A 20065-nucleotide genomic window follows, 5' to 3' on the forward strand; every position below is an offset into this window, starting at 1 on the left:
TAAAGGGCACTTTTTAAACCAGGGACCACTAAGGTGTGTAAAAATACACACACGTTTTGCTCTGATCGAAACAGGTTTTTAACACACTGAAGTACAGATGTTTTACTGCCCACCCTCGCCGCTCCCAGAAGTCCCGCACCCCCGTGTCCGAGGCAGGTCTATCCCAGGCTGAATGTCGAGGCCCCCACTGCAAGACGGACCATCCAGAACCATCCGCAGCCTGGTGCCCAGGACAGGCCCCACCTCAGCCCTCACAGACACTCTAGTCAAACCAGAAAGGGTGATGAATAAAATTCTAGTTTGCATTCGACACTCAGGGAAAACACTGTCTAAAAAAATGTAAAATGGCATTTCTGTGAAAACGCTGAAAGTTTATTGATATACTACAAAAAATATGCACGCCACGACTAAGTATGAGAGCAATTTTAGAAGCATAGAGACAAAAGCACTTTCACTTTGCATTTCGGAAATCTTCCCCAAACATGAAATCGATATGTATTAATGGAACCAAAACAACTGGTCATTGTTTACATTTCACAAGTCGGTGCCTACATCCTACAAAATGTTATCCAGGACGTCAGGTAGTACATTTCAATGTCTGAAAAAAGAAGGCAAGATTGAAACCTACAGCCCTGCTCCCCCACCATTTCCCTTTGGCTGTTTGTGAACGACACGCAAGAACCAGAACCCACCCCCCTCCATTTATGCAGCTCTATTACTTGCTCTTATTATGGGCTACGTTTTACAAAAGAGAGTGATTATAAGCGAGCATCAACGGCGGGTGGCCAACAATCACAAGAAAAGCCAGTGCAACTCAGGAGGCCCGGCCACCAGTCCAAAGGCTCCCCCAGTGGGAGCAAAAGTTCTATTTACAGAAACCGACACCTGCTGAGGACATTACAAAACCTTTGCCAGCAAAGACCAGGACTTCCTACTTCCTGAAGAGCCTGCACAATTTAGTGAAGAAAAAGGACAATCACCACTGTACCCCATGTGTCCACGTGACACCTGCCGGTCGACCCACGGGAGTCACGGCAGCAGCAAGGGTGCGCTCCCCGCAGCGGGCAGGGGTCTGACCTCCATCACCGAGGCGCTGCGTGGAACAGAGGCCCCTGCCCGGCAGCGTGCTGGGGCAATGCCCGAAGCAAGGGCAGGCCACACCATGAGCAGAATGTCTTATTTTACAGATGAGGAAACTGAGAGCCAGAGCGTGATCCAAACCTACTCATGGGACAGCCTGGTGACAGAGTTTACCTATCGTTCCAGAGGCGGCTTATGTACCTGGGACAAACACAAACGCGGACACCTGTGCTTTCTGACGTACACTAAGAATAAAAATCTCGGGGACAGTCACGACAGTCATGTTCTGTCCCTTTTCTTTCCTGCTTCGAGGCACAGCAAAGCCGTGCGTGGGGCTCACATTCTGTTCCTTTCTAACTCTCCCAGTTGGCGCGGGCATCAGGCTCGGGGCGCCCCCACAGTCAGGTGGTGACAGGACACCTTTCTCCGGGAACCTCGCGACCCTGCAGGCCGCAGCCCCACCCCAGGATGGCATCGTGAATGTCCTGGCTCCTCACACCCAGCTGTCCTGAGGGTCACCTCTAAGGCCCCACAGGTCCTTTCCAGATTCCACTAAAGACAAACCTCTGTCCCATTCGCCCAGGATTCTGCAGCCCAGGTGGTTCTTCAGAAGCAGTAGCTTTTCCTCTAGAAAGCCCTAGGTCCGGCTGGGAGTTGCCGAGGCCACCCCGCTTTTACCCTTGGTCTATCCTAGAGCTTCACTCCGAGTTTTGCTGAATCCCAACTAGCTCATGGCTGAAAGAGCTGTTAGGCAGTGCTGAGCATGACTTTGTAAGCTGGAAACCTCAATTTCTATGCAGCACACCAGGTTTTTAAGCAATGTACCAAACAGGTCTACACAAAAAAGCAAACAGACTAGCTCCAGAACGTACAATTCATCCCCCAAATGCACACCGTGCTCCCCGTCATTCAAGGCGAGTGTTAGGACGGGCTGCGTGTGACCAGTGTGGGATGGATGGCTCAGGAGGAGGCTGGGCCCGAGTGACAGCAGTGCCCGCCCCCCTCCCCCAGAGCCCCTGCGGCCCATCTCTCGCCAATACCAATCCCAGTGCACAGGATAACACTAGGTCCTAATTTATCCTTGAGTCAAGGACAGGTTGGCCGTGACGGCTTGTTTCCTGAAATCCCAGCCACACGGTGTGTCCATCTCTGTGTGGTTCCGGCCACCCTTCTGGGTCTGACTCTGCTCATTCACTCTCGCTTCCGTCATCCTCCGATGTCCCGTCACTGCTCTCAGCCACCTCTGCCACCTTCAAGGGCAGGTTTTTACAATTCACAACTATAAGAGATATTATTGAAAACCTTTTAACTACAGGCTGATTAGCAAATCTCCCTTCCCCAGCCCCACCATTATTTTGGCCAATGTAGAAAAAAAAAAAGTCCCTTAGGTTCTAGAGCGCTGTTTTGCAACTTATTTTAATTTTTAAATTTTATTGAAATCCAAGCGTAATAATGGTTTAGAAGTAGAATCTAGTGGGGCTCCTGGGTGGCTCAGTGGGTTCAGAGTCCGACTGTGGCTCAGGTCATGATCTCGCAGCTTGTGAGTTCAAGCCCCGCACTGGGCTCTGTGCTGACAGCTCAGAGCATGGAGTCTGTTTCGGATTCTGTGTCTCCCTCTCTCTCTGCCCCTCCCCTGCTCACACTCCCTCTCTCCCCCTCTCAAAAATAAACATTAAAAAAAATAGAATCTAGTGATTCATCACATACATATAACACCCAGTGCTCATCCCAACAAGTGCCCTCCTTAATACGCATCACCCATTTAACCCATCCCCCCGCCTACCTCCTTCCATCAACCCTCAGTTTGTTCTCTGTATTTAAGAGTTTTATGGTTTGCCTCCCTCTCTCTTTTTATCTTATTTTCCCTTCCCTTCCCCTATGTTCATCTGTTTTGTTTCTTAAATTCCACAAGTGAAATCATGTATTTGTCTTTCTCTATTTTGCTTAGCATAATACACTCTAGTTCCATCTGTTATTGCAAATGGCAACGTTTCATTCTTCTTGATTGCCAAGTAATACTCCACTGTATATATATACCACGTCTTTTTACCCATTCATCGGTCAGTGGACATTTGGGCTCTTTCCATAATTTGGCTGTTGTTTATAATGCAGCTATAAATGCTGGGGTGCCTGTGAGCCTTTGAATCGGTATTTTTGTATCCTTTGGGTAAATACCTAGTAGTGCAATTGCTGGGTTGTAGGGTAGTTCTATTTTTAATAACTTATTTCAGATTTTCACTAAACAGTGAAGAAATAGGCAAGAAATGAACAGGTAAAACTGGCCTGCTTATAAATAAATTACTCTCCTGGGAAGATGTGCACAAGTGTTATAAGAAGGTATGCTTATAATTAAGAGCTGATGCTTCCTCAAACCAGAACATTTAGCACCAAGATCGACCACAAGGAGAAAATGAATTCTTAAGGGCTTCCTGTTAACGACCGATTCCCACCAAGGCCTCAGTCGTCAAGCCAGTGGCATGATCAGGTGCGCCCTGTGGGGTTCAGCACCTGCCCCTCCCCAGGAAGGGGTGCACCCCATCTTACCCTTGGGGAAGGGGCTCTCCTCTTCTTCACGTTCTTCCCAGTGATCGAAATCGAAAGCCACATTAGGATTCTGTTCAACAGAAGAGGTGACGTCAAGTGAGAGAACAGGTGACGCTCGGGGTGCTGAGAGCAGCCGGGGCCAATGTGCACTCACCCTCTGTTTGAGTAAGCTGCACCAAGGCTCCTTTCTCTCCTTCGTGAGAGTGATGACAGGTTCCTCGTCTGTAATCGTGCATTTGCAGCCATCTCTTACTATGTTGGCCTGCAGCTCCATATTGGCCACGTAAAATTTCTCTCCCGCCCAGGCACTAGGTTTGCAGAAGGAGAGGTCGGTCTTCTCACGTGTTAGAAGTGATTTCTATTGTCCTTTATAAGACACACACGAACGTACCTGAAGACGACTCTATCTCTGAAATATTTACAGTTGTAATCCTTTACGTTCCTTATTCTTATCTTCAGTATGACCACGTCGTCTTTTTGGAACCATCTGATTTGTGGGTGGAAGCTAAGAGAGAAGAAGAAGACTTACACAAGCATCACTATTTACTCACAAGGCAGGAAGGGAAGACAACTCCAACGGTGGATGGACATACCTTTGCAGAGGTTCTGTGGTTTTGTTAAAGGAAGAGTCTCTCGTGTTTTCGGGTAGAGTTTCTGGGCAGAAGGTCAAATGTTCCAATAAGTTATTTATACACAACTGTATAATCTACGTACCCATATGTACTTCTCCCACTTCCTGCAACTTTTAGCTGAGAACTGAAGAGCACAAATTCCACAGTAACTCAAGTATCCGCTTGCAAAGAATAATTAGAAAAAATTAAAACGCACAACACTTAGTAGAACTAATAAAAATGGGCTCTGACAAATACTATAAAAAAAACAATCAGGGGGCGCCTGGATGGCTCAGTCGGTTAAGGGTCCGACTTCAGCTCAGATCATGATCTCACAGTTTGTGGGTTCGAGCCCCACATTGGGCTCTGCGGTGACAGAGCTCCAGAGCCTGCAGCCTGCTTCAGATTCTGTCACCCTATCTCTCTGCCCCTCCCCACTTGTGCTGTCTCTCAAAAATAAGTAAATGTTAAAAAAAAATTTAAAAAAAAATCAGGAAAGGAAAGTTACTCTGAAAAGGAATGGCATTATTTCAGCCACAGGATTCTCTGGGGCTACCGTGCCCTGCTGGGACCAAAGATGCCTGCCACATGGGAAGTCATCTGTAGCCAGTATACACGAGGAACCAGTGCTAAACACAACACTTTCTGAAACAATGCCATTTGAACTTCTAAGTCTAAAACACTTGAATCTTCCATCCGAAGACTTGAGCGAGAATGTTCACAGCAGCTTTAATAACAGCCTCAGTGTCTATCAATAGGTAAACAGACAAATAAGTTGTGGTATATTCGTATCATAGAATACAACTCAGCAGCAAGAAAGTATCACCACTCCTCGTGATAATCTAGATGAATCCCACAGATAGGATGCTGAGTGAGAAAGCCACAGGAGTATACACTCTGTGCTTCTAACTCAGCAAAACTGGTGGTGACAGAAGTCAGGACAATGGTTCCTGGGAAGGGTTTCAGGTGGGAAAGAGGCATGAGGGAGATTCCTGGGCTTCTGGAAATGTTCGACAGCTTCATCTGGGTGTGGTCAATGGACGTATACACACGTTAAGTGATTCTGATGAGCTGTGTACTTTACTGGATGAACGTTATTATACCTCAATTAACAAAAAGGAAAAAGTTATTTAAAAAACGTTGGGGGGGCTCCTGGGTGGCTCTTTTGGTTGCGTGTCAGACTGTTGGTTTCAGCTCAGGTCATGACGCCAGGCTCATGGGATGGAGCCCGGCACTGGGCTCTGCGCTGAGCGTGAAGCCTGCTTAAGATTCTCTCTCTCCCCCTGCCCCTGTCCCCAGCTCACACTCTCTCTTTAAAAAAAAAAAAGTCTTCCTTTTGAAAAATAAAACCATTGGAGGTTGAACTGTCAAAAATAGGAATTTAGATAACAGCAGTTTATGTCACCTTCTATATAATTCATCTAAAAGTGGATAGCCTCAACGTTGTGAAATTTCCAAGCTTTCATGATTTTAAGTCAGCCATGTTTTAAATCACCAACCATGCTTTTGGCTTTCTGGCTTTGTCTCGGAGTCAGTACCTCCTCCCGAGCCCCTGTCCTCTTGCCGCGCGCTCTGCAGACAAGCAGCATCTTCTGCTGAAGAAGGCGCCCTGGATGGAGGAGGTGAAGGTCAGCTCCGGGATGGAAAGAGAGCAGACTCTAGCCCTCTCCAGGATCCCCCCAGCAAGAGGAGGAAGGCAGGCGGCAAAGGACTGTGAGGTGCCTACTGCCACAAGTCAGACCTGCACACAGCTTAGGGCCCCTTTCTGGATGGAGGGCAGGGCCGCCAGGTCTGCTCCCTGCCGCCCACCTTGCAGCGAGCACAGAGCAGGCGATCCACAGAGACTGTTAGATAAATGCAGTAACTCATTCACCAGAGGAGTTAAAAGGGCAGGAAGTAAAAGCCATCTCTGCTCCCTGCCCTAGTCCCTCAGCCCCTTCTCCTCCCTGAGACATCCCCTTACCAGTGTGGGTCTCTGTCTAGAAACATTCTTTGGATAAATAAGCAAATATTGCCATCTGTATCTAAAACACACACACACACACACACACACACACACACACCATTTAATGATAGGGGATCCTATTAAATTCACTCTTCTGCCCATTATCCAATTAACTAGAGACAGATTACTCCATATCGGTACAATTTAAAATTAAAACATTTTTAAGTTGTTTACATTTTTTGAGCAGGTAACCACATCCATGCAGTTCAATACTTTGAAATAAATAAAAAGGTCTACAGTGAAAAATCTCTTTCATCCCTGTTCCCCAGCCATCCCGCTGCCTTCCTCATGGGTGACAACGTAATTCATTTTTTATGCATTGTTTTAGAGAGAATCCAAGCCTAAAGGAGCAAACCCATACTAAACTATACAAACACATGTGCACACACACACATCCATGGTGTGGGGAGTGTGTATGTGTCTCTCCAAGGGGACTTCTGGTTGACGCACATGAAGCCTGTGAACGGCACCCCCCAAATGGTGAAGGCACATCCGTGTTCCAACCAGCCAGGCAGGGACCCCCTCCTCGGGCCTCGTCCCCCACACCATGCAGCATCAGGCCTTCCATCACCCACCCTAACGCCACCGGGGCTCTCCTCTCCTTCACCAGACCCTCACCTGCTGGGGCTCCATCCCTCCTCATCACACACTTTCCCAGTTGTGACTCTCCTTTAATACCAGCAGACTAGTCTTCCCAGCTGCTTTCCTGAGCTCTAGGCTTCTGCTTTTGATAACCCTAAACTTAACATGTCCCAAACCAACTCAGTATCTCCCCCTCCAGAGCTAGATGCTCTCTGGGAAGCACCCTGGAACTGTCCGCCATGCCAATACCCTCCCACCCCCAGGGCTCAGAACTACAGAACCACACTCCCTATGTCTGTCAAGCCCTATGGCTTCCAGATCTTTTACGTCCCCAAGATCTGTCCTCTTTCCCAACCTGCTGTAAGAATGGCGCCATTCGGCTCCTGAAATGGAGTCTCTCCTGGGCAGGTCCATCTGTAGAACCTAGTTCACGGTCCTCTGCACTTCCGCCTTACGTGTGTGGTCACAGGTGGGCAAGACTCCTGCACAACCACACAATCAGAGAACAGAGGGCCAAGCGGAGAACAGAGCTGGGGCTCAGGAGTTGCTGTGTTTCACAGAAGTGATCAAGCCTCGTTTTCATTAAATCTGCTAAACTCTAATGCGGTGTCTGTTTTTAGAAGAATATCTTATAAGCAAGCATGGGGCATTTTTTGCTTCCTGAAAGTGTATAGAAACTGACATGTATCCTGATCTCAGGGCACCCAACTCGTTAAGATAAAAACTACCAACCTCAGACGGTGAAGTATTTCAACCTTTGCCATGTTCTTTCAAATTCTCCTGCATTCATCAGTCAGCAGGAGTTCTCCCACGTCACCGGCAGCCCCATGGCCGCCCCCATGGCCAGCTTCCTGTGCTCACTCCTCGGGCCTCCCGGCAGCATCTGGCAGGCTCACGGCTCCTGCTCTGAGACCCCTCCTCACCTGCCGTCTGGGTGTTCGCCCTCCCAGGCCTCCTCCTACCCTGCTGCTGCTCCTTCTCAGGCTCCATTCCGGTGTCCCCATAGGCCCCCGCCTCTCAACACTGGGCCCCAGGGCTCAGCGCTCGCTCCTTCGGGCTCTCAGTACCCAGGACCTGTCAACAAGGCTCCGTGAGGCCACACACTCACTACAAATATATCCAGAAAGCAGCCACTTCTCACCACCTCCACACAGCCATCCTCGCCCAAGCCAGTGTCACCCTGTCCTGAACTCCCAGCACAGCCTTCGTCCCTCACCCCAGCCTATCCTCAACACCGGTGCCAAGGATCTTTTGATTAAATCATCCCTCTGCTCAAAACCTTCTCATGGCTCTGCCTCCTTAGAGCAGGAGCCCAGTCCTTGAAACTGGCCACAAGATCATGTCCCAGGACTGCTCAGCACCTACGGTCCCCCACCCTGCCGCATTTCTGCTCTAGTCGCTGCACCTTCCTCCCCGTTCCCAGAATCACGGGATGATGGAGCCCTCTGTATGCCCTCAGGAGGACTGTCCTGGCCAGTGCCTGGGCCACTGCTCACCCTCCTCAGCCACAGCCACCCTAACTTCCTTTCAGTGCTTATTTGCTGCCTCTCACCTGTCACCATCGATGTATCTCTGGTACCTGCTTATGGTCTGTCTTGCTCTATTAAAACACAAGACGGCCCTTCATCTGTTTGCTGTATCCCCAGTAGACAATAAAAATTTACGGAATGAATTTTAAAGCTTCAAGTGGCCCAATGGTAATTCAGTTAAGAGTAATTATCTGTTAATTAGATGAACTGGAAACAAAATCAGACTGAACAAATATTCCCGTGCCTTGCCACCAGAAGACATGCAGAACAAAATGGTGGGCAAGGAAGCGCCAGCTTCCCATCTCCCCACAGAAGCCCTGAAAGCACCACCAGGTGCTGCTGGAACCAACTTTCCAGGAGCTAACACCCAAAGGTTGACAGCAACAAAGCAAACGCCCGATGAAGAAAAAGCCAGCTTCAAAACCGGAGGAAGGGCATTTCAACCAGCCCTTGGCCCACCCGCCACGGTGTGGTGGTCTTGCTTTGGGCAAGCAGCAGCCCGATTCCCATCCCCACCTTAAACCAGAGGTAACAGAGCAGACTTTACTCACAGATTACTGTGTGGTCCACTCTGACCTGTCCGGTGGGGGACCTGAGGGACCAAACTTGGAACACAGACGGAAAATGGCAGGCACTGCTCAGAAAAGGAGACCACAAGCCCACAGACGCTGAGGGGAAGGGATCAGGGACCCAGCAGACCACACACCACCTAAGGCCCAGAGGAGAAGCTGGGTGACACTAGGAAATCAGGACATTCACAACCGGCGCACTCAGGGGCAGAAAGCCACACGCATACCGAGGCAAGATGCGTGTCCAGAAACGTCCTGAGGAGACCTCAAGCCTTCACCTTGGGCGAATTTCTAGGCAAGGATTTGGAGAAAATGGGAACCTTCGTGCATCGCTGCTGGGAATGTCAAGTGGAGCAGCTGTGCGGGAAACAGTTTGGCAGTTGAAGAAAATGAACCACGGAATTACCGTATGATCCAGCAATGCCACTTCTGGGTGTATCCCAGAGAGAAGGGAAAGCAGGGACTTCAACAGAGGTTTGTACGGCCATGTTCACAGCAGCACTACTCACGACAGCCAAACGTCCACTGACAGATGAAAGGACAAACAAAATGGGGTCTATCCACACAGTGGAATATTCGTCAGCCTTCAAAAGGACGGAAATCCGGATACGTGCTGCAATGTGGGTGAGCCCTGGAAACTTCACACGGAGTGAGCTGAACCAGACACGAAAGGCCCCACGTTGCATCGTCCCATTGATACGGGGTGCCCAGAATAGGCCGAGTAACGGAAAGCAGAATGAAGGTCTCCAGGGGCCGTGGGGGCAGGGATGGGAGTTAGAGTTTCGTGGGGACAGGGTTTCCGTTCGGGGAGATGAAAACGTTCTGGAGGTGGACGGTGGTGGTGGTTATGAGCAGGGAACATTAACGTCAGGCAGGGGTCGATCAGCGACCCTCGACCCTCAGGGAGGCAGGCTGCAGCTGCGAGAGGTTGAAGAGGCGGTGGGATTTGGGGGGGGGGGGGCGGGGGGAAGGGAAAAAGGTATTCCAGACCTGCCTGGACTAGGTGCCAGGAGAGGAGTCTCACAGACTTTCTGATAAGGTCCCAATAAAAAGTCAGGGACAAAAATCCTCGGTGGCTCCCCAGTCGGGACCCCTCACTTTTGACAGCTCTGTACTTTCCCTCAATAAACTCTATCCCTTTGCTGTCTGTTGTTTGCGAGATCCTTTCTTCCACTGGGAAGCCAGGACCGGAGTCTCTCCAGCCCTCCTGTAACATTCCTGTGAATGTACTTCTGGACGCTTAGAAGAGCACAACAGGTTTTATGTGTATTTCACAACTTAAAAAAAAACCCGAGAAATTCTGTTATGCATATTTTAACACAATAAGAAACACATGCAATTTTGGAAATGACTGCTAATTTTTTAGACGTAATAACAACATTCTAGTCAAGTTTCTAAAAGCCTTTTGTTACTTCACAGCCTAACCAACACCTGGTATTTTCTTTCCCTCACTTTTGGGGGGGGGGTATGAAGTGCTATTATCACACCGTGGTTTTAATCTGCATTTCTGTGAAGACTAGGGAGTTTGGGCACCCTTTCACATATTCATTACTGAGCAATTCATTCGTTAGACGTTGTGAAGTGTCTGCTCAGGTGCTCAGTCTTCTGCCCACTTTTCCACCAGGTGGCTGCAACGTTCTTCCTGATGAGTCCATCCTTCCCCATGGGGGTGCCAGGTACTTTCGCAGTGACTTCCACAGTCTCTCATCCTCTGCCTGTGGAAGTGTAAACTGGGCCTCCCAGTCCGGAACACTACTGGGCAGCAGCTTTAACTCTGCCTCAGCAATTCCAGTTTTTCCTTTCTTTGTGTGTGTGTGTGTGTGTGTGTGTGTGTGTGTGTGTGTGTGTGAGAGAGAGAGAGAGAGAGAGAGAGAGAGAGAGAGAGAGAGAGAGAGAGAGAGAGAGATTGAGCCCTACGATAGGCCCTGGGCTGACAATGCGGCAGAGCCTGCTTGGGATTCTTTTTCCCTCGCTCCCTGTCCCTCCCCCACTCATGCACCTGCTCTCCCTCTCAAACATTTAAAAAAAAAAAAAAAAAAAAAAAAGCCCTGGGGCAACCTGGGTGGCTCAGTCAGTTAAGCATCCGACTTCAGCTCAGGTCACGATCTCCTGGTTCGTGGGTTTGAGCCCCACGTTGAGCTCTGTGCTGATAATGCAGAGCCTGGATCCTGCTTCAGATTCTGTGTCTCCCTCTCTCTCTCTCTCTGCCCCTCCCCCAATCACACTCTGTTTCTCTCTCTCAAAAAGTAAATAAACATTAAAAACAATTTTTTTAAAGCCCATCTGAAAAAAAAATCAGATTATGTCTCTAATCTTGGTTATAATAAAGACTACACCCTACAATGTCAAGCTTATCTATTTCTTCTGAAAAAAAACAGGGAAAGAAAGCCCTACACTAGGAAAAGATGGAAAGCAATTACTGGTCCTTGTATTCATGAAGGAGAGGATGAATAGAAATGAAGGTGGCAACTGCCCTTAAAAAATGGATTTTTAAAAGGCGCACAGGCACAAAAATTAAACTGAAACAGTACAAAGTAACTCTCTCCTGAGGTTAAGAAAGCCAAACAAATGTGGGGATGAAGTTGTGGGACGTTGATGTTTACCAGACACACAGACTGTCCCGTTTACGTGGCGGGGTGTGTGGGCTGTGATGGAGTCTCAGAGGCAGGAAGTCAAGGAATTTTGGGTAGAGGAAAGCAACAGTCCCACAAAGTGTCGAAGAATCCAAGTTTGTTTGTTTTTTTCAGGTATATTTGCATAAAAGGAAGAGAAGTGAAAACGATGCAACCCGGGCTCATTCACACAACACACACAGATTGCAAAATACCAGCCTCAAGGAGTAACACCTATACATGCACCAAAACACAGGCAGGAGAATGTGTTTTAACCACCACCAGAAGCGGCTCAGAGCGGGGAGATTCCTCCCACCAACAGCAGGCGGGGTGAACAAACTACAGTACATTCACACGATGGAATGTCATGTGGCAGTAAGATTTTACGACCTACAGCCACATGCACAACACGGATGTTTTTCACAAGCTGTGCCCAGCCCAAGAAGCCAGACCAGAGACATACTGCTTGGCTTCGAACAAAGTACAAATCAGGGTAGAGCGATCCATGCTCTTCCAGGTCAGGATGGCAGCTGCCCTCGGGGAGGGGGCAGGGGGTGGCACGGACTCACGCCCTCTTTCTGATTCAGGCTTGGTTTCTGTGTTCAAAAAGCCCACCAAACTACACTTACGGTGTATATACTGTTCTGTGTGTGTGCAGTCAGGAGAAAAGATAACAAAAGCTGATTTGGCAAGAGATACAGGTAAAACGATACGTCTGGCATCTGTTTTATAATATTCCACCAAAGCAAAAATGGGCTTTGGGGTGTGGATAAAATAAGATTCCCAAGTCTGAGAAATTATTGGAGCTGAGCGATGGAAACATGGAGACTCAGTAACCTAGTCAACTTTCAAAAAAGAAAGAGAGAAAGAGAGAAAGAGAGAAAGAGAGAGAGAGAGAGAGAGAGAGAGAGAGAAAGAAAGAAAGAAAGGAAAGAAAGAAAGAAAGAAAGAAAGAAAGAAAGAAAGAAAGAAAGAAAGAAAGAAAGAAAGAAAGAAAAAGAAAGAAAGAAAGAAAGAATGAATGAATCTCGAACACTTGTGAGTTATAGTCCCCAAAAGCAGCTCTTCCAAAAGGGAGACAAAAATCCACTTACAAGGGTGCCTGGTGCCTCAATCAGCTGAGCATCCGACTCTTGATTTTGGCTCATTGTGATCCCAGGGTTGTGGGATTTGAGCCCTGCGTCGGGCTCCACGCTGAGCTTGGAGCCTGCTTGGGATTCATTCTCTCTCTCTCTCTCTCTCTCTCTCTCTCTCTCTCTCTCTCTCTCTCTCCTCTCTCCCCTCTCCCCTCTCCCCTCTCCCCTCTCCCCTCTCCCTCCCTCCCTCTCCCCTGCTCACACACACTCTTGTCTCTCAAGTTAAAAAAAAAAAAAAGTCCACTTACGGGGCTTGGCTTAAGCTTTCTTCACCGGGTGGTGTTTTAGCTCCTTCCTGTAACGTCTTCAGGCATTCCATATGCTCTGAGTTGTCAATGCCCATTCCCATTGACAGAATTTCAGCACGAATGTTATAATCAATGACAGAAGTTTTCAGATTTGACAGTTTTGTAACGTGCACCTTGAATCAAAGAAAAAGCACATTTGCAGGAATCACACCATGAACTTTTAAATCAAACATGCTCTCGGTGACCCCGCGATTCACCGTGCAATGTTTGGTGCACATGGGCCTCCCTCTGCCGCATCAGAAGTCACACGTGAGATGCTTCCAGAACCTGCCCCCACACTGCAGAAGTATGGTGAGGTCTGGGGTTGGGAGGCCCAAAACTGAATCCTGGAGTAAAACCCCCAGATGAGACCAATCTATAATGCAAGGACCACACACACAACTCTTACTTTCTAACTTTCTAACTTAATTACTTGAGTATTTTCACCTCTCCTAACAAGGAGGACCCCAAGGCTCGGAGACTTTGGCGCCCAGAGAGGGGCTACGCCAAGGCCCTTAGTCCCATGTTCTGGACAGTTTCCTCCACTGGGTTTTTTCCTGCGACCAAAATACTCTCATCAATTTTAATGTGGATAGAATATGAAGTTCTGCAACATCCTGAGTCCTGCTGACGGGAGGTGCAGACCCAGGACCGCGTGGTCCTTTCATGGCAGGGGAAGCAGCGGGAGCACTTTCCGAAGTGAACACCAAGAACACATTCCCACCTGGGAATGGCACAGGCGCCTCTTTCCACTCGACTGGGGGCCGAGCTGGGCTGGGTGGAGAAGGAAGCAGGTGTGGGGGTCTGTCTCCCCTTCACCGAGCCACGGACAGCGCTACACTTCGGAGCCGCGGGAGCAGACGCCAGGCGGGTTTTCTGTTTTAGCTTCTTCATTTTCTCAGCTATAGTTTTCACAATCAGTTAATCAAGTTTCCATATTTTTTCTTCTCCATTAAACAACCAGAATATTGACTATTACGGAAACTGAAGACCCCAAATCTTCATTTACCTAAATTGGCAACCTCTACCTTCTCTAGTGAAAATCATTTTCTCTTCTGAACCCCTAAATCTTACACCCAAGCTTCTTGTTGTAAGTGTTAAGGCTTTTCCAGTCTCATAAAAATAACTTCCAGTGGAACAGTTCTTAAGAACTGGATTCCTTTAAATCTTATCATCATGCTAATTTAAGTCCAATGGAGCAAAACTTCAAATTGAAAAGCAGGGTTCTCAAGGTAGGTTCTGTCTTGTTCATGGACAGAAGCCAAGCGCTCCCACACAGGACCTAACACGTAAATATTAGTGCTCAATAAATATTTGCTGAAGGAATGAGGCAGAAACTGCAACCATAATTCAACCTACCTTTCAAAAAAACGTTTTTTTTACATGTTTATTTATTTTTGAGAGAGACAGTGAATGGGGGATGGGGAGGAGGGGGGGACACAGAATCCGAAGCAGGCTCCAGGCTCCGAACGGTCAGCACAGAGCCCGACGCGGGGCTCAAACCCACGAACTGTGAGATCATGACCTGAGCCCAAGTCGGACGCTCAACCGAATGAGCCACCCGGGCGCCCCGAAACCTATTTTTGAAAGCCCGAGAATCCTCGACATGACCGGTCCCACGTGGGGGCCACTGTCCTGATGTAGGGCCTCCCCACCAGTGGAGACAGAGGACTGTGAAACTGACTTAATGGTGTACAACCAAACCCTGAAAAAGTGGAACAGAATTATAAATATCGGAGACTGTCAGATGGAGCAAGGAGAGTTTCACAACGCCGGTCTCCATCGTGAGTGCTGGGTTATAGCGTAAAGGATTCTCTTACACAAGAAATCTACAACCAAATTCGTGACCCAAATAATACGTAAAAAACCAACTCTCCCTAACACAGAGATCCCCCAAAACCTCCATCTACTCGAGGCAAACAATTATTCAAGCCACAAATTAGAATAATATGAATAATTTCAGGGGCCCAATCAAACACAGATTTCTTTAAAGAAAAACACTCACCATGGGGTCGACCCACACTGTGTTTCCTAAAGCCAGGATCACTTTCGCATCATGCAATTTCCCAATGATTTTATGATGAATGTACCTAGTGATCTGAAAAAGTAAAAGAGGTAACTTATCTGAAGCTTTAACAAAATCTCTTATCCGGTTTATGCTGTGTACTTTTGCAAAAACCTGTTCCGTGTATTTCCTCGTGCCTTCCCACCTCCCCGTGAGGGGGGTCGGGGTCACAGAGGCCACGGTGCCCCTCTGTGGACAAGGGTATTGAGCCGTGGGGCTCGGTAAGGACAGTGCACACGGCACTTCTGGACTCCCAAGCTGCATGTTTCCCCACTGTGGCCAAGTATCCTCTCTCCTCTGTGAACAAGTCTTCAAAGTATGGATGCCCATTTCTTTGGAAGCTCAATGAGAACGAAGCGCCCTGGAATTGAGGGGCCCCGGGCTTCCGTGTACCCTTTCCCAGGCACGTGGCTGTTTTTCCCTCACGTGAGCCCACGGCAGACCAGACGTGCCTGAGTACTCTCTCAGGCACATTTTACCTCCGAGAAAGCCCACCCGCCTTGAACAGCCAGGTGAGCCCACGTGGGATCAGTCTTCCGTGCACCTTCACCTTCAGTGCCTCATCCGGTCTGCGAGGTGACATGCTAGCTATTCCTCCTGAGGGGCCCAGAGGAAATGTCCCTTCCAGACTCTCTCTCCTTGACCATCGTCCCAACCGCAGGGGAGCCACCCCGCCTGGTCAGAGAGTATCCATCACCCGGGCCCCCGGGGGCCCCACCCCCATCTGTCAGGGGGATTCGCCTGGTGCTTACACTGTTTCTTCTCGAGCTGACAGCCAATTTATTGCATAGCAATGCATATTTTATACCAATTCCAAGACCGTGAGCACTAATGATGACGACGGTGCCAGGCAGTTCTCTGGGGCTTGGGAGCTGGCTCTGGGACGGCTGCTGTCAGCGCATTCCCGCACCAGCAGGGACCCAAGCAACTGCCGCGTTAACTGGCCAGGACCAGGACGCATTCTGCCTACACTCAAATAAACCTCCATTCTGTGTATATTCTCAAAGTCAACAGGACATAAAGAGCCAAAATAACTTACCTTTGGGTTCCATTCAACTTCGTTGTCAGCGGGTTTCACTCTGCAAACAATGAACTCCACCGCCTGCGGGGGCAGAGCGTGGAAATTTTCTGGGAGAGGCAGCAATTGGTGTCTCGTGACGAGTCCAGTCCGGCCTTCGTCTATAAACTTGACGAGGACGCTGTCCGGGCCCCAGCTATCTGCTTTTTGGCTCATCTCCAACACCTCAACCCTGGAGAACAACAGTGGCTTCAGTTTGACACAGAGATCCCAAAGGAACACAATCTTTGCCTCAACCTAGTCATTACATCCAAAATGAATAAAAAGACCCTAACTGCACAGTTTTATTCCAAACTAGAAATAAAAATTAACTGGAGCTGTCACGAGTACTCAGAATGGTTTAATTCAAGTACGTAGAAGAATAAAAACTGGGTAGTACCGTTGAATAGAGTAAATCCCCTTATCTGACAACACAACAAAAATCAACACAGTAAGGTGAACTTTCGAAGGTTCTCATTCTAGGCTCCACCGAGCGGAGTCTTGACTGCCAACCACGGGTGTGAGCAGGTCCCTGAGGCAGACTGCCGGTGTCGGAACACCGACTGTGCCATTTACTGAGCTGAGGTCACATAATCTAGGTGACCCCGCCGGGGCTCAACTTGCTCATCTGTAAGATGGGACCCACTTTACAGCTTTACAGGAATGATGGAAGTGTGCCTGTAGGGGGCACAGAGCGACGGCTCAGGAACCGGTGTGTGAATGATACGCTGTCCTCCACGCTCTGTGCTCAGGAGCCCAGGGCTGGGTAAGTCACAGGCACGGCGCCGTGCCAGGCAGCTGCGGGGGGACGCGATGCTGCCACCACCCTCCCGGCCGGCAGCCAGGCTGCGTACGTGCACACTGGGTCACATGGACACAGGTCAAAACAGGGATTCGAAACCACTGGGACAAATGCTTCCCAACTTTTAGAGACGAAATAAATAGACCTTTACCTGTGAAAAAGTGTTTTTTCTGCTAGTCCATATAATCCAAATTTTTCCACCTTTTCAACAGCTGTGTTATTGCTGTTACCCTTAAAATACTCGTTCATTTCAGCATTAAGGGTTGCATAAAGATCCACGTGCTTATCAACTATACGGCCAAAGTAATGCGTTGCATTCAAAATATAAAAGGGTATTATCTGGGGGAACAAAAAGAAACAGCAAACATATCTAGAAAACAAACTCAATCTAAGCCAAAAAGGTACCTGCCGAAATCAGCACATGACCGAAGGGCCCAAAGCAGGCCAGCAGGGAAGGAAATGCAAACGAGGAAACAGGCCAACAAACAACAGGAAACCTTAGCGGACTCACAAGTAAGTGTGGTTTCACTTTAAGCCCTACGGGAAGACTTTCTGTTAGCCTCGTTACTTTAAAGCTTCATTATAAATTGTAAGTGTTCCTTTGTTTACTTAATTGAACTTTGCAAAAGTTGTTCTTAAATAGCATCCCTGGGTCTGGAGCTCTTTCTGATCTGTGTTCCGGTAACAGGCGGTACCGTATCGAGGGCCTACGGTGTATGAGGCGCTAGGGATACGAGACGAGCCATGTCCTAGGACCCCCAGCAACCCACGGGCGGACAGATGTGCCGCAGCCGGCACATGAGCGGAAAGACAGCTCTGCACAGGCAAGTGTATGCGGGGTGGGCAGTGCACGAGGAGCAATGCCGGGGAGCACGTATGTTAGCAAAAGCACGGAGAAGGCGGTCTAGACACGGAGCAAAACGTCCACGTGAAGGTGGGGAGTCACGAGCTACCGGCAGCAGGCACCAGGACAGAACAGTTACCGGCGGAGAAGGTGCTGCTCACTGGGAGGCAGGGGCAGGCAAGGAGGGGCAGGGTCGCCCCTCACGATCAACGTCACGGGGCTGGCAGCCCACGGCCCTCCTCTGTGGCGCCCCTGGGCTCCACTGCTGGCCATTCTCCCCCTCTCGTTGCCAACGAGCCCTGTCCTGTGCCACAAACACTTCCATGTTAACTCTGCTGTGGGGAGATTCGCTGGTTCCTCACCCCGGAACAATCCTCCCCAGGTCTTCTCGTGGCCGGATCCTTCTTCTCATTCGGCTCTCAGTGTAGCTGACCCCTCGGAGTCCCTCCCTGCCCACAGTTTCCACAGGCCCCTTGTCCTCCAGCACGTGTACCCAGCATACCCCCTGGGACTCTGCTGCATTTCACCTTCTCCACAGCACGTGTCACCATCTTTCTGACTCACCTGTCCACTGCAGACCCTCCCAACAGGAGGACAGGTAGCATGTCTGTCACGGGTCCCGAGCCAGCCATTCTGCAGCACCGTGGAGGAAGCTGCCTGAATAAACGCTCAGTGCTTACTCAGGCCCGCCGCCATCCCAGGCAGGGAGCCCGGCATCCCTTCCTGCATGACAGATGGCCTCTGCCAGGGAAGCCTTCTCCCCCACCATTCAGAGGCCCACTGCCTGATGGCAGACAGTGACCACACGGTGGTACGGACAATATGCCCGCTATGACGTTCCGAGAGCTAAGCAGGACATAATATATACACCAACGACAAATCTTTTAAAATATGCACAAAGAGGGGCACAAAGAGCGGCTCATTTGGTTAAGCGTCCAACTTCGGCTCAGGCCATGATCTCACAGTTCACGAGTTTGAGCCCCGTATTCAGGCTCTGTGCTGACAGCTCGGAGCCTGGAGCCTGCTTCAGATTCTGTGTCTCCCTCTCTCTCTGCTCTTCCCCTGCTCGTACTCTGTCTCTCTCCAAAATAAATATTTTAAAAAATTAAGAAGAAATAAAGGATGCACAAAGAAAAATGACAAACTAAATGTACTAAGATGCTAATGATGATTGTTTTAAGGTGACAGGAGTAAAGGGGAGAGTTTCTTTTCTCCCATATTTCCCAATTTAGGAGCCTCTGTGTTAAGCCTCACAGACGTCAGCACACACAGTGAACAAAATCCAGGCCCCAGATGTGCCAGTCTGTGGTTATCACCTTTGCATGGCATTAGCACATCTGAAGACACATTAAGTTGGCAGAATAGAGGGGGCAAAAAGAAGCTTGTGGACCAAAGGAGGCCTCCAGAAAGGGTGACCAGCTCATCCTGGTCTGTCTGGGGCTTTCCTGCTTTCAGCACTAAACATCCCATGTGCCCAGAAAATCCCTGGTCCTGGGCACACCAGAAGGGTCCCTTCTAGTCACACCCCTGCCTGTTTTGACTCCACTCTCACCAACAGTCCTGCACATAACTAATTCACTTTGCTACAGTCGCAGGATACAAGGTAAGGACACACAAATCAACTGCATTTCTAAATAATCAGAAAATGAAGTTTAAAGAAAAATAACATTAATGTCCAAAAACATGACCTATGAGGGATAAAGTTAACAAAGTACAAGATCAGCCTACCAAAAATTATAACACGTTGCTTAGAGAAATTAAAGATGACCTAGATAAATGGAGTGATAGCTGTACCATGTAAATGGACAAGATGACTCAGTATTGTTAAGATACTTATTGTCAATTCTTCCCATATTAATCTATAGACTCAATGCAATGCCCTTTGAAATCCCATCAGGCTTCTAAGTAGAAACTAGCAAGCTGCTTTAAAATTTTTCAATGTCAGAAGGATATTAAAGACGACAGGCAAGTTGGGAAGACCTCCCTACCAGTCTCCAGGATTATTTATAAAGCGACAGTAGTCAAACCAATGTGGCACCTTACAAGGGTACACAAACAGACCAAAGAATAGAAGAAAAAATTCATAATTCACAAATATGGTTTCCTCATTTATGTAAAAGGTACTAGTGTAATTTAAGGGGAAACGAAGGTCTTTATGATAAATGATGCTAGTGCAACCATTTATCTATAAGGGAAAAACCTGTCCCTTATCCATACCCCCCCCACACACACACACACTAATTTGAGATGGATCACAGACCTAAATGTAATACCATAAAACTTCTAGAATAAAATAATAGGGAAAAATCTTTGCAATCGTAGGATAGGCAAGGATTTCTTAT

General features: G+C 48.6%; 1 protein-coding gene across 5 annotated transcripts in view; it reads right to left on the reverse strand.

Annotated features, from left to right (window-relative positions):
• Window positions 1–356: 356 nt before the first annotated feature.
• Window positions 357–20065, reverse strand: part of TDRD12 (tudor domain containing 12) — a 71993-nt gene continuing 52284 nt past the window's right edge. For 3 of the 5 annotated variants that reach the window (XM_042969184.1, XM_042969183.1, XM_042969186.1), the window contains 10 exons: window positions 17031–17218; window positions 16060–16270; window positions 14961–15053; window positions 12917–13089; window positions 5735–5844; window positions 4218–4278; window positions 4016–4129; window positions 3779–3932; window positions 3625–3694; window positions 357–2359 (listed from right to left, as the gene is read on the reverse strand). In XM_042969184.1, the coding sequence (XP_042825118.1) occupies window positions 2268–2359; window positions 3625–3694; window positions 3779–3932; window positions 4016–4129; window positions 4218–4278; window positions 5735–5844; window positions 12917–13089; window positions 14961–15053; window positions 16060–16270; window positions 17031–17218 (1266 nt within the window). In that variant the 3' untranslated portion in view covers window positions 357–2267. Of the gene's footprint in view, window positions 2360–3624; window positions 3695–3778; window positions 3933–4015; window positions 4130–4217; window positions 4279–5734; window positions 5845–6642; window positions 7897–12916; window positions 13090–14960; window positions 15054–16059; window positions 16271–17030; window positions 17219–20065 lie in introns of those variants that run through there. The other 2 variants (XM_042969185.1, XM_042969187.1) reach the window with 2 other exon arrangements.

The sequence above is a fragment of the Panthera tigris genome, chromosome E2 (genome assembly GCF_018350195.1).
Source record: "Panthera tigris isolate Pti1 chromosome E2, P.tigris_Pti1_mat1.1, whole genome shotgun sequence".
NCBI classification, from domain to species: domain Eukaryota; kingdom Metazoa; phylum Chordata; class Mammalia; order Carnivora; family Felidae; genus Panthera; species Panthera tigris.